The 12985-nt window shown below is 40.7% G+C and overlaps 1 protein-coding gene across 6 annotated transcripts in view; it reads left to right on the plus strand.

Annotated features, from left to right (window-relative positions):
* The window catches only part of daam1b (dishevelled associated activator of morphogenesis 1b), a 55244-nt gene that overhangs the window by 39260 nt on the left and 2999 nt on the right, over positions 1 to 12985 (plus strand). For 3 of the 6 annotated variants that reach the window (XM_030404977.1, XM_030404978.1, XM_030404979.1), the window contains exons 4-24: positions 1916 to 1987; positions 2458 to 2552; positions 3454 to 3787; positions 3876 to 3986; positions 4122 to 4225; positions 4474 to 4540; positions 4638 to 4755; positions 5770 to 5908; positions 6128 to 6186; positions 6283 to 6470; positions 6881 to 7195; positions 7278 to 7385; positions 8221 to 8250; positions 8563 to 8660; positions 8742 to 8826; positions 9696 to 9802; positions 10429 to 10517; positions 10651 to 10819; positions 11226 to 11333; positions 11812 to 11872; positions 11989 to 12120. In XM_030404977.1, the coding sequence (XP_030260837.1) occupies positions 1916 to 1987; positions 2458 to 2552; positions 3454 to 3787; positions 3876 to 3986; positions 4122 to 4225; positions 4474 to 4540; positions 4638 to 4755; positions 5770 to 5908; positions 6128 to 6186; positions 6283 to 6470; positions 6881 to 7195; positions 7278 to 7385; positions 8221 to 8250; positions 8563 to 8660; positions 8742 to 8826; positions 9696 to 9802; positions 10429 to 10517; positions 10651 to 10819; positions 11226 to 11333; positions 11812 to 11872; positions 11989 to 12120 (2589 nt within the window). The remainder of the gene's footprint in view (positions 1 to 1915; positions 1988 to 2457; positions 2553 to 3453; positions 3788 to 3875; positions 3987 to 4121; positions 4226 to 4473; positions 4541 to 4637; positions 4756 to 5769; positions 5909 to 6127; positions 6187 to 6282; positions 6471 to 6880; positions 7196 to 7277; positions 7386 to 8220; positions 8251 to 8562; positions 8661 to 8741; positions 8827 to 9695; positions 9803 to 10428; positions 10518 to 10650; positions 10820 to 11225; positions 11334 to 11811; positions 11873 to 11988; positions 12121 to 12985) is intronic. The other 3 variants (XM_030404980.1, XM_030404982.1, XM_030404981.1) reach the window with 3 other exon arrangements.

Raw genomic sequence — 12985 nt, forward strand, 5'->3', positions numbered from 1 at the left:
TCATCCTGACCCTAAATAAACTGGAGACATCCAAGCGTTTGAATAGTGCCAACTTCCGATGTGAAAGTTGAACTTTATAAGAGGCGAAAGGAAGCGGCCCCACCTCTGCGCCTGCTCCGCTAATGGACTGAACTTCTTCCAGCTGCCACTTGGTCAAGCTGGCACTGGTCTTCAGTGGAACAGCAGGATCAGACCTTCCCGTCGCTGCACGATCACCGCGGACCAGCCAAGGCCCTTCAGTTTCTGTCAGAGCGGCCAAGTCTCTGCACGCCGCTTTATTAACTGACGCCCAATTAGTTTCTGATGGTCACAGCTCACTTGTGCTTAATGGAGCGAGAGTTCAAATGAAAGCTGGGGGGGCCTTTTATGTACAAGCCAAGTTCATGGTCAAGTCATTTTCTCCTGAGTTAGACAATTAAATCATCTAAGAAAGGTCTTGCAGTAATTTTTTTCCCCACTTGTAATGCACACAAACGTGCCTGTCAGGAGATTAATCTCAGGATAAATCAGGCCACGTCCTTAATCCACAGTTTTAACATTCATTTGCTAATCTCGAGATTTTCCCAAGCAGCTGTGCTCTCTTTTCTGCACTTCTCACCACCTCCTGAAACTCATTGAAGGGCTCAATGATAAAATGGGCTGGATATCTGTGTCGCCCTATTTTGAGTTCCTGCTCCATTTTCTGTCGTTGGGCTGTTTATGCCTCGGACCGTCTGTTCGCCGTGTGTTTGTAGCTGTTTGTATGTTTCTTTAAAGTCAGTTGATGAAGTTCTCCATCTGGTTTGGAGTTGCACTTTGATGTATTCAAACATGTGTCATGAAGCAAACAACTTGGCCGCTAATGTTACTTTCTGGTGTATTTCATTCAAAACGACATTCTCTGTAACCTTCCAACATTCCAGTCACTCCCAGTTAATGTTCATAAGACAAACACACACATCTGTCTCAACAACCTTAACCTAACATTAACTTATCGCATCTTCAGGGAGATTCCAAGAGTTAGGAACATTTTTGATTATAACCGTTAAGTTTGGCAAAAAAACTAGAACTGAACTAGAATGTCACTCAGTAGAGCGAATACCTCCGGCAAGGTCCAACAGTCCCCATGAATGCATTCAAGCCAAATCCAACATCACATAAAACATATTTAACTCCATTAGATCCAGATTTTTTACTTGGATCTGTATCACTCATGGATAACAGCCACCTGAATACACCTTATCTTTTTAATTTAGATCCATGTTTTATTTCCATCCAAGTTTCTTGGAAATGCATTCAGTGGTTTTTGTGTAATCATGCTGAAAGACCATCCAACCATCAAACAAACAGACACAGGTGAAAACCTCCGAGCTGAAAGTAAAAATACTTATTTTCACCATAATCTAGTGTTTCATTAGCCAAATTACTAATGTCTAACAAAGATCTGATCAGTATTTGAAATGAAAGGACCCCCTTACCCAAAGTTAACATTATTCATTGATTGCTGTGGGTACATCTGTAAACTTTATTTTCTGCATTTGCGTTTAGAGTTCAAATTTAAATGTGATGACAAAGGCTAGAAATTTTGGTTAAGGTATTTTAAAAGTGCTTGATTTTTGAAGTACTCAAAGAAGATGATCTGGGAGTACATAAAAAAACGAGGAGCAATCCAGGCATTCTAAAATGTTTTGGAGGCCTGACGAAGACCTGGTGGTCCAAACATGTTGGCTTTTTAAGGACTGGCCTTTTTTAAAATTATTTAGCCATTTGTTAAAGGCCTGGGTTGCCTCTGGGTCTTAAATATTTCTCTTCTAAAGCTGTAAGAACCCTGTATCTTCTCTTTTCTGTCAATATTATGTGACATTCATTAAAAGAAAAGTCTACAGGAATCACTGTACACTGTCATTCATTCTCTTTTATTCTCTGTTTTTTTCAGGAACAAGAAGAAAACAAAAGTGCAACTAGTTGGCCAGAATTCTACATAGATCAGCTCAATTCAATGGCAGCTGTAAGTAATTACATGAACTTTATTTATTCTTTGGATGGAAAAGTTACAAAATATTTCTGGAAGAAGCAGCATCTGTTGTTCTTCCTGAGGTTATTTATTCTTCTTATTTAAGTGTTCTTAAAGCCGTCTGTGTGAAATATGTGATTCAGGGCGAGATAAATAAAGCTCGACTTGACAAATTTAAACTGAATAAAGCTAATAGTGTGCCAAAAAAAACATACACAGCAGTTTTTTCTTTACTCTAATAGGAATGTGACAAAACAATGTAATTGAATTATATTGTACTATGATTGTTGCTGTCTGCCGCATACTGTATCTTCAATTTAACCCACAAACTTCACATTTTGGCAGAAAGAAACATGCTTTTTGCTGTTTGTTTCTCCTCTCTCCCTGCCTTATTGGAATTACTGTTTTCCATTCGACAGACTACCGATACAGATCTTTAATATGTTTTATTTTTTGTTGAACAGAGAAAGACGCTCCTCGCTCTGGAGAAAGAGGACGAGGAAGAGAGGAACAAAACCATAGAGAGCTTGAAGACGGCTCTGAGGACACAACCCATGAGGTGAACGAATCCTTCTTTCATCTCACTCTGTCTCGTCTTTTTGCCTCATCCCTGCCCTTTACGTATAATGTCATCCATCATCACGTCTCTTTTCATTTGACCTTCTGTCACCCTGTCTGTCAATCTTTTCCGCTCCTCACAGCAGTATGTAAATGAGTCCAGCCATAAAGGTCACTGCAGTGTTGGTTTAAGCTTCTTTATTGACGTGAATGTAAAAAAAAATGCAAATGTTCTGAGTTACTTAGTACATTTACTGAGGACGATTCAGTTGTTGTTGTTGATTTTTTTGATTTGTTGATTGCTGCACAGAAAATGGTAAAAAAAAAATATATATATATATATATTGGTTATTCCCAAACTCAAAAATATTCAGTTAACTGTCCAAACCAGCAAATATTCACATTTAATAAGCTGGAATCAGAGAATTTTGACTTTTAGACTCACCAAATAATCAATTTATGAAAATAGTTTGCGATTATTCTAATAGTTAACAACTAATTGATAAATCATGGTAGCTCTAGTTGTTGCATCACAATTATATTTCACATTAACCTCATCTTAACCCTAGAAATGTAGGTTAAACTCTCCTAAATGCCTATCCCAGTCTAGCCCAAAGTAAATTCAAAGCTGTCATCCGGAGGCTGACAGGTGTATATGGCTCAGGGGAGAGGAGAAAAAAGAGAGTGTGGGTCACTTTTCTGGACGATCACTCATTGGCTGTTTTTAGGATCCAAGGCGGGCATAGAAGCACCTATCTGCTCAAGTGAGCTGTCAATCAAATAGCCTCCATCTCAGGATCTCTGGGGTAGAGGAGTAATTGCATCTTCATTGAGCTTAACAAGTTAAAACTCATATTTGTTTGTCACTAAACAAATTTTCTCCTCGTGTGTTCTCCTCTCAGGTTCGTGACTCGCTTTATCGACCTTGACGGCCTGACATGCATCCTGAACTTCCTGAAGAGCATGGACTACGAGACAACAGAGTCGCAGATCCACACGTCTCTGATCGGCTGCATCAAAGCGCTGATGAACAACTCGCAGGGCCGTGCCCACGTCCTGTCTCATTCCGAGAGCATCAACATCATCGCTCAGAGCCTGGCCACAGAGAACATCAAGACCAAGGTGGCCGTGTTGGAGATCATGGGCGCTGTGTGTCTGGTGCCTGGTGGGCACAAAAAAATCCTGGAGGCCATGCTCCATTACCAACGCTTCGCCTGCGAGAGGACACGGTTCCAGGTGAGCAAGTGGAGTTGTGGTATTACATCTTGTGAGGACAGATAAAGTTATTTATATCTAACACCTGTAATGACCTGTCATCCCACAGACTCTTATAAATGATCTGGACCGGAGTACAGGGCGATACAGGGATGAGGTCAACCTAAAAACAGCCATCATGTCCTTCATAAACGCAGTGCTTAGTCAGGGTGCTGGAGAGGTGAGTTATAGACAGTTTTCATGCTTCCACGACGAGCTCATCATGTCGTCTATCCACTCATTCAAGAGACTCCTTAAAACACTGTTTGAATCCTTTTTTTAATCCTAATTTGTTGCTTTTTTTTCTAAAATGCAGACGAGTGTGGAATTCCGTATCCACCTACGATATGAGTTTCTCATGCTGGGGATCCAACCTGTGATCGATAAACTACGTTCTCATGAAAACTCCACATTAGACAGGTGAGATTCAACATGGAACAAGCCTCTTTGCCAATCCAAAATGTAATTAGAGCTCTGAAAGAATTCACCTGCTTTGTTTATCAGAGAAATAAGGGACTAGTTTGGTCTAAGACAATGTTCATCTGGATTTACAAATCCATAAAACCTTTTTTTTATTATTATTTATATGAAAACAACCTTTTCTTACCCAGAATACACAATAGCAAATAGTTAAATTTGAAGTTGAAGTTTTCCTCTCACACTCTCAGGCATTTAGATTACTTTGAGATGCTGCGGAACGAGGATGAGCTGACTTTGTCAAAACGTTTTGAGTCGGTAAGAAAAACAGATATTATTCCCACATTATATATGACTCTAAAATATTTGTGTGAGATTTTCACATAGGCTGTTGTTTTACCTTTTTCTCCACCAGATACATATAGACACCAAAAGTGCCACCCAAGTTTTTGATCTCATCCGCAAGAGGATGAACCACACTGACGCATACCCGCACTTTATGTCTGTCCTGCATCACTGTCTCCTAATGCCACGTGAGTGCTTCTTTACATGATTAATCACTGAAGACGATCTGCTTGTAATTTCTGCCACTAGGGTTCTCTCAATCAAAACAGTGAGGATGAAAGGTGTAGTTGAATGTCGTGAAGTAGCGTGGGATCGTGAGAATTGCTGTCCTTATTGTTAAATAACCCCCATTGTCAATAAAAATCAATCTATGTGTCTACAAAATGTGCACAGATGAGTAAATTTAATTTAAAATAATGTTGAGTCACGTTCAACTACTTCTTTCCTTATTCTGAGACATTCTAGCGGATGTTTCCTGGAAGGTATAGTGACTAAAATGTGATTAAAAGACAACAGTAAAATTAAAAACATCCTGAACTAAAATGAGGCACCAAACAGAGTATTAGTATTACTCCCACAAAATATACAGTGCATCTGTACCTGCTGGTTTCTGGCCAAAAAGATAAGGATGTTGACTTTGTCCAGATTAGTCCGCCCAGTAATTGGATAAGCACATTCCCAGTCAAACTGAACACTCTGCTTACTCAGAGATTGTTGTCAGCTAATGTTTACTGTATTTCTTTGCTGATTGCAACTAGCCAGCTTTTCCCACGACAGCTGACCTGAAAACAAAGAGCCACCCAGCAGCTACAATTGCTTTATTCTTTGATGCTCACCTTCAACTCTAAGTGGCTTTTCAATGAGTTACTTACCTGAGGCATTAAGAGTTTAATTAACACTTCAGCCGCACCTAGGGAGTGTTGTTGTTACACACTAGAGTTCATAAAATGCGAGCTTGTGATAACCAGAATAGTATCAATGGACATGATGTGAGTCCTTGAACACTCTTTGAATACAATTTGATAACCTGTATTTCTACTGCCTCTTGCTGGCATAATTCATTGTAACTTTTCAGTATCATTTCCTTCGATTCCCAATGTGAATCCAACTTCAAACTGTGCTTTCTAATCCTAATCACTGATTAGAATTCTAAAGATCAAGCCAGCAGGCTGATGGGGAAACTATCTTCTCTTTATCCTCAGATAAGAGGAGCGGCAACACGGTGCAGTACTGGCTGCTGCTGGATCGCATTGTCCAGCAGATGGTCTTACAGAATGACAAAGGTCACGACCCTGACGTCACACCACTGGAGAATTTTAACGTGAAGAACGTTGTCCGGATGTGAGTCCCCTGATTACTCAGCCACATGAATCAGTGCATGGAACAGATTACTCTGCTGCCAGATTGAAGAATGGAGAACAGTGTTTGTGTTCCTGTGAAGAAACCATGTGCTCACCAGTGTTGGCTCAAAAATAGCATCTCTTTTAAGTTCAGAAAAACAATGACTGGAGTTGTTCAGGCAGACACTGTCGGTAATTATGTGTGTCATCCTTTCTGCAGGCTGGTCAATGAAAATGAGGTCAAACAGTGGAAAGAGCAGGCGGAGAAAATGAGAAAAGGTTTGTTAGACTATGAATTGGTTACCTGAAATACATTAAGCTTGTAAGTGTTTGTTGCAAATTAAAAATCAATACCGCCGTGACTTGCAATCACAGAGCACCACGAGTTGCAGCAGAAGTTCGATAAGAAGGAGCGTGAATGTGACGCAAAGACGCAGGAGAAAGAGGACATGATGCAGACGCTCAACAAGATGAAAGAGAAGCTGGAGAAGGAGAGCACCGAGCACAAGAATGTCAAACAGCAAGTGGCCGAACTCACGGTCCGACTGCATGAACTCAGCACAGTACGTTGTCCTTTATGTGCACTTTGTAGCTTTATGATAAGCTTAGAATGCAATGCAATAAAGTATACAAACCCTGGAGGGTGAGTTCATGCAAGAGCTGTTTATAATCATCCCACCATTAGGAGCAACCGTTCAAATGTAAAGATACCCCGCAGCTGCAAATATAGAAACTATTTAACACATTTGTCTCGTTTCATATTGTTTTTTTAATTTATGTTATTTTTACGATGTTACACTATGTCAAAGTTACTCTTATTAATGTCACCACAATACAAGTTACCAATCAATGAAATAGAAGGCCTTTTTTTGTATGATTAAATTACAAGAATGAAAAAATTAAAATGAACAAATTTTTACCTAACGCTAAAAAGTAATCTGATGAAACTCTTCCTGATGTTCCTCTTTACCAGCAGAGACAAGCAGCTGTTGTTCCTGGCGGCCCTCCCCTTGCCCCCGGTCCCCCCGGTGGCCCTGTGCCTCCTCCACCCATGCCAGGTTTTGGAGGTATGTGCCCACCTCCCCCGCCCCCTCCTCCTGGGGGCATGATGCCTCCTCCACCTCCTCCACCCCCTCCTCCAGGTGGTCCCCCACCTCCTCCAGGGCGCGCACCCATCGGAGGTATCCCTCCCCCACCTGGTGCGCCTCTAGGACCATCCCTGAAGAAGAAGAACATTCCCCAGCCATCCAATGCGCTCAAATCCTTCAACTGGGCCAAGTTAGCTGAGGTGAGAACTGTAACTGGGAGCTGGATAGACTGTATTCATGCTTTGTGTTGAAATATTAACTGACATATTCTCCTCTGCCCAGAATAAACTGGAGGGAACTGTATGGATGGATGTGGACGACGCCAAGGTTTTCAAAATCCTTGATCTGGATGACATTGAGAAGACCTTCTCAGCCTATCAGAGACAGCAGGTACTGAGCATGATGCAGCTCACCTGTCCAACCCACCACATGTCGTCATCTAGTTGTAGAGAGGGAGGGTGGTTGGGAGCTCAGCTTGCTTGCATTTTCAAAAATTGCTCCTGTTTGGCATCTTTTGAATTCTCAAGCACAGTTGGAGAAATGAGAAGGTCAGATAATTTGCAAAAAATACAAAAGAAGGGAGAAACTGCAGGACGGGTTTTGAGGGTTCATTAGATGCACAACTCTCATGCTTGAGTCATCTTAAACACCTTCTAATATTTGACTGAAATGCTATTTCTTGCCATTTTCTTTTTTTGGTTTTGATCATTTTGCCAAATGTGATTGAAAAAATGCATGAGTGAGCTGCTCAGAATCATCTTTATTTTCCTCCTGTGTCCTCAGTGCACAATTCATGTAGTTACCATTTCTTCATAATCAGTAGTGTCTTTGTAGCTGTACAGAGAGGAATGAGCATGTCTCTTCAAAGTTCAAGATGTCAGCATACACTTATGTTTCAGCTCAAACACTACCTTCAGCATGTCCAACACACAAATTAAGACCTAAAAAAAAAGATTGATAATGAACTAACTGGAACGCAAAGACAACAAGTAGACGCACCCAACAGATTTCCTATATGCACAGCATGTGAACTATAAGCACGTATCGATCAAACTTGCATCTCACTGCTGCTCACTCCAGCACTGATGGATCCATTGTCATTTAAGTGCTGAATAAGCTTCGATTCATTTTGCTGTTTGTTTTTTTAAATGGGCTGCGATCACGTAACTGCTTTACTTATTCTAATGAGTGCTTACATCTTCCCTGCTTCTTGCCTGCATTTTAGGACTTCTTTACGATCAATAACAGCAAACAGGTGAGTGCACTTATGGTACAGTCAGTATACAGTTTGAAGTTTTGTCGCTCCTCGTGGATTCAATCAGACTTAATGTATGTGTTTTACGTCGTGTCTTGAACATTTTGTTCAGAGTCGGTTGAATTGACTTGTGTGTTGTGTTTGCATGAATGTGTTACTGTTTCAAAGCCTCCTCACATCGTATTCTCTCGTTTGGTATTTAGGGGTGTGTGTCATATTCATTGTCGTGTCTATGGGTGACTTAATAAAACTAACCTGTGCACGTTAAAATAACCTGTTGCACTCTGACCTCTTCGTCACTTTTCCTCACAGAAAGAGGCAGAGGACGACACGCTGAGCTCTAAAAAAGTCAAGGAGCTGTCAGTCATCGACGGCCGTCGAGCTCAAAACTGCAACATCCTTCTTTCGAGGTGGGTTTACTTCAGCATCATTACAAACAACTGGCATGTGACATGTTAAGACATATATATTTTTAATGCTCTCATCTGCAGGCTGAAGCTTTCAAACGAGGAGATCAAGAGAGCTATTCTAACGATGGACGAACAGGAAGACCTTCCCAAAGACATGCTGGAGCAGGTAAGTCGCCAGGTTCCCAGCATGCAGCAGAAGCAGCAGCTCTCATGCAGTATGTTTACACGCACCAGTCGGCTTTCTCCAGTAAGATGATTATTTCTGAAAAGCATGTAAAGAAGAAACCTGGTTGATATAATTGGAGGAAGGGATCAGTGAAACCTTCCCACGTAGATTTTCTCTTGGAGATCTGATTTCTTGGCACAGTTATCCAGTAACCAGGTTTTTAATCGACCGTTCACATATTAATAAAAAAAAAATTATAATAATATCTAAACAAAGGAAACAATTATTGTGTTGTATTGTTACAATTTAAAGTGGTACTTGGACCCTAAGTTTCCTTAAATGACTGACTTCCTGTGCAAAGTGTCACTAAACACTAAAGTAATTGTTAATTTAGTACACCCAAAGTATCCAAGTGCTTTGCATGACAAAATCAGAAAGGTAGAAGGCTAAATAAGTCTTTCTACAACTAAAGACTGTTTGAAGCATTCATTAACAGATTAATCAGAGAGCAGTGTGTCACATTTCCTTTTAAAATCGAGGCCTTCAAAATAAGTTACAGGTTGGAGGAGAAACACCCTGATGTGTTCAGAAAAGGCATTTTAGTCATTCAAGAATCAAATTTCATTTCACTTTCGTTTAGCAAGTGGAATTTTTTTCCGTTCACTTTCAAGTAAAAAAATGCTTTTAGGACCCTTTCAAAAAGAATGGGTGCTAGGTGACACCCATTGTGTTGGAAATCTGATTAAATGTATTTTGCTCAGGAGAAAATATGTTGCTTGTTGTATCATGTTAGCAGAGCTTCTGCCCTGTTCACCTACCAGAATTAGTTTTAATTCATGCAGTAAAGAATGTTTTTCTTTTGCCATCAGCTGCTGAAGTTTGTCCCAGAGAAGAGTGACGTTGATCTTCTGGAGGAGCATAAACATGAGCTCGACCGGATGGCAAAACCCGACCGCTTCCTCTACGAGATGAGCAGGTACTTTACTTACTTTTATCATTTTTAATTCTGTATTAAACAGGTGCTACAGTCAGACCTGACAGCTTCAGGCCATTGTCTCTCTGCAGATCAGATCTGCAGAGAAACAATGGCCATTGTTCACCTTTCAGTCCAGGCAGATAACTGAAATGACACATGGGTTTGTACTGAGCAGGGAACAATAGCTGCCTGTGATGATTAAATAGAGTCGCTAATGTAATAACAGTATTTGTGTTGCAGTTTTGTAAACAAATCACTCTTAATATTAAAGCAACAAAGGAAAACAAAAAGATCATTTTTGTGATGATTTATTTTAGTTTGGCAGTTATTTGTCATTTGAGTTTACAGAGTCCAACATGGACTGGAGTACAGATGTCACTGTGGCCTTCATTAGCTGCGGAGTCGGTGGTTTATAGGCTGAAATCTAAAATGCTGCCAAAAATAAGCTTCACTACCACAACTGAAACTTTACTTATGCCATTTAAATAAGCACACAGACGGCTTGCTCAAGCACAAAGTCCATGTTTGTGGCTTTTGTCTTAATGTGTGGGTTTCCCTGTTTATAATCTATTATTTTTTGTCTATTTTTGTCCTCCTCTGACACACATTTTCCATCCCCTGTACAGAATAAACCACTACCAGCAGAGGCTGCAGTCTTTATACTTCAAAAAGAAGTTTGCAGAGAGGATAGCCGAGATGAAACCCAAAGTTGAAGGTGGGAAAAGTCTTATAACTCAAATATATTATCTGTTTTTGTTTTCATTTTTACTACGGAAAACCTTCTCTGGTGTCATCTTCTATATCGTCTTATATTTGGAGATTTTAACTTTTTGTATTCGTTGTCTTAGCTCTGACCAAGGCTTCTAAGGAGATCTTACACAGCAGAAACCTGAAGCAGCTGTTGGAGGTGGTGCTGGCCTTTGGAAACTTTATGAACAAGGGTCAGAGGGGGAACGCTTACGGCTTCAAGGTGTCTTCACTCAACAAGATAGCTGATACCAAATCCAGCATTGACAAGTGAGAACATTTTTCTGTTATAACATCAAAACTTGGCCTGAAATCTCTAAGAATCCCATCTGGAGCAGAGAATCAGATATAGTTGAACTTCCAATGCTTCATCGGTTAGTTGTCAGCTATTAAATTAATCGCTACCTATTTTTAAATCTGTTCAAGTTTTTCAAAGAAAAAAAAAGTCTGATTCCAGCTTCTTAAATATGTCTTTACTCCTCTGTGACATTAAACAAATTATCGTTGGGTTGTGGACAAAACAAGACTTCTTGGAGGAAACGCTTTTCTTTTTAACTCTTTCTAGACCTAAATATTAATCAATGTCTAGAGAAAATAATTTACAATAAAAATAACCATTCACTGCAGTCAAACAATATGTATTGGGCATTTGTTCACTCAGCTTGTCTGTTTGCAGAAACATCACTCTGCTGCACTACCTGATCACTATTCTGGAGAAGAAATACCCCAAAGTCCTGATGTTCCAGGAGGATCTGCAGAGTATCTCAGAGGCAGCCAAAGTCAAGTAGGTGACACTCCACATCCACCTGCTTCTCTCGTTTGCTTCCCATTTTGTATTAGTCTGACTCACCGGAAGTAGACTGTGGGCTTTCTCCTCCCTTTTGCTATCCGCATGTTACGACAGGAAACGACAACAATCTCCAAGCCAGCAACCTACGTGCTGAAAATAACCCTAACCTGGTTGCTAAGGGTACAAACCTAAGCAAGCCAGCAGCTGTAACAGCTGTTTTGTCCGTGGGGATTTATCCATTTTAATGCCAGGGCTCACCTCCCCTCATACAACACAAGTTCCATGGATACTATTTTTTAGGGGCACCTTTGCTGCATCCTGGATTTAGCGAAGTGCTAGGCCCAATTGAGCATTTCCCTCTATATCAGAATGAGAATTGGTGCAGCAAGACCTTTCTCCAGAGCTGACGCAGTGCTTTTCTATCTGAGATTTATTTTATATCGAACCATCGTTTTTTGTGTTTTTTTTGCAGCATGACTGAGCTGGAAAAAGATATCAACAACCTGCGCAGTGGCTTGAAAAGTGTGGAGAGTGTGAGTCACAAAGATCTATGAGATAATCCATGTTACATACTGCTCAGTCTGTTACACTATGTTTAGCACAGCGCTCTACTTTAATTTTTTCCTTCCTGGATAATTTTCACCCGCAGGAGCTGGAGTACCAGAAGAAGCGACCGCAGGAGCTGGGCGACAAGTACGTGTCGGTGGTGAGTCAGTTCATCACCGTGGCCAGCTTCAGCTTCTCCGACGTGGAGGACTCTCTCACCGAGGCGAAGGAGCTGGTGAGTGGGACGGGGTCACTGTCACTTGTAGACACAGATGCTGAAAGTTTGTGTCCCATTTCCTCCTGGTGCAGCTGTTTCTACACGCCTTATTGACCTCATCAGTCACTTTTGGAGGAAAGCTAACAGCAGGAGGGAAGTGTTTCAGCTTCCTGCAGCAGCACCGCTGACGCTTTATTAGTCAGCCTGCTCGATGTGTGCAGGGCGAGGGGAGCCAGGATATTACTTTACACCAATATCTTGGGCATCGTCTGGACATCTGCAGTGATTGCAGCTACAAACATTGCATATTACTTTGCAGGTGGTTTTTTTTTTGTTTGTTTGTTTGTTTTTACATTTAAATTTTAGTGTGAGTTGATCTTCAATAAGAAAAATGTCTGGATTTTGCCTTTAAAGAGAAAAAGAGAAAAATTTAAAGAGAAATTGGCTTTTTACTGCCAGAAACCTGAGCATGTTCACCTCTCAAGGGAGAGCTTGACACCCTGAAGGTAAATTTATGTGTCTGTCCAGATTTATTGGTGCAAGACGATACAAGTTTTTATCTTGAGCATGGTTTTCACCCTACAGTGTGCGTGTGTGTGTGAGACTACCTTGACCCAAGTGCTCAGCCGGTCACATGGCAATCATTAGTTCCTGTGAATCATTTATAGGGTCCTACAGTTAAATATTTGAGAGAGTTTACAGTGGTCCTCTGTAGTCGTGATTGGGAAACAGAGGAACATGGTGACCCTTTTAAACAACTCCCCGCATCTGGTTTGTTAGTGAGTGTGTTAGCATATAATAAAACTTCTGCAGCATAACAGGATGTAAAGAAGACAAGTGAGATTTTAGGTATTACTGTCATGCATTAGGACAATCATATCCC

This window comes from Sparus aurata, chromosome 22 (assembly GCF_900880675.1).
Source record: "Sparus aurata chromosome 22, fSpaAur1.1, whole genome shotgun sequence".
Taxonomy (NCBI): Eukaryota; Metazoa; Chordata; class Actinopteri; order Spariformes; family Sparidae; genus Sparus; species Sparus aurata.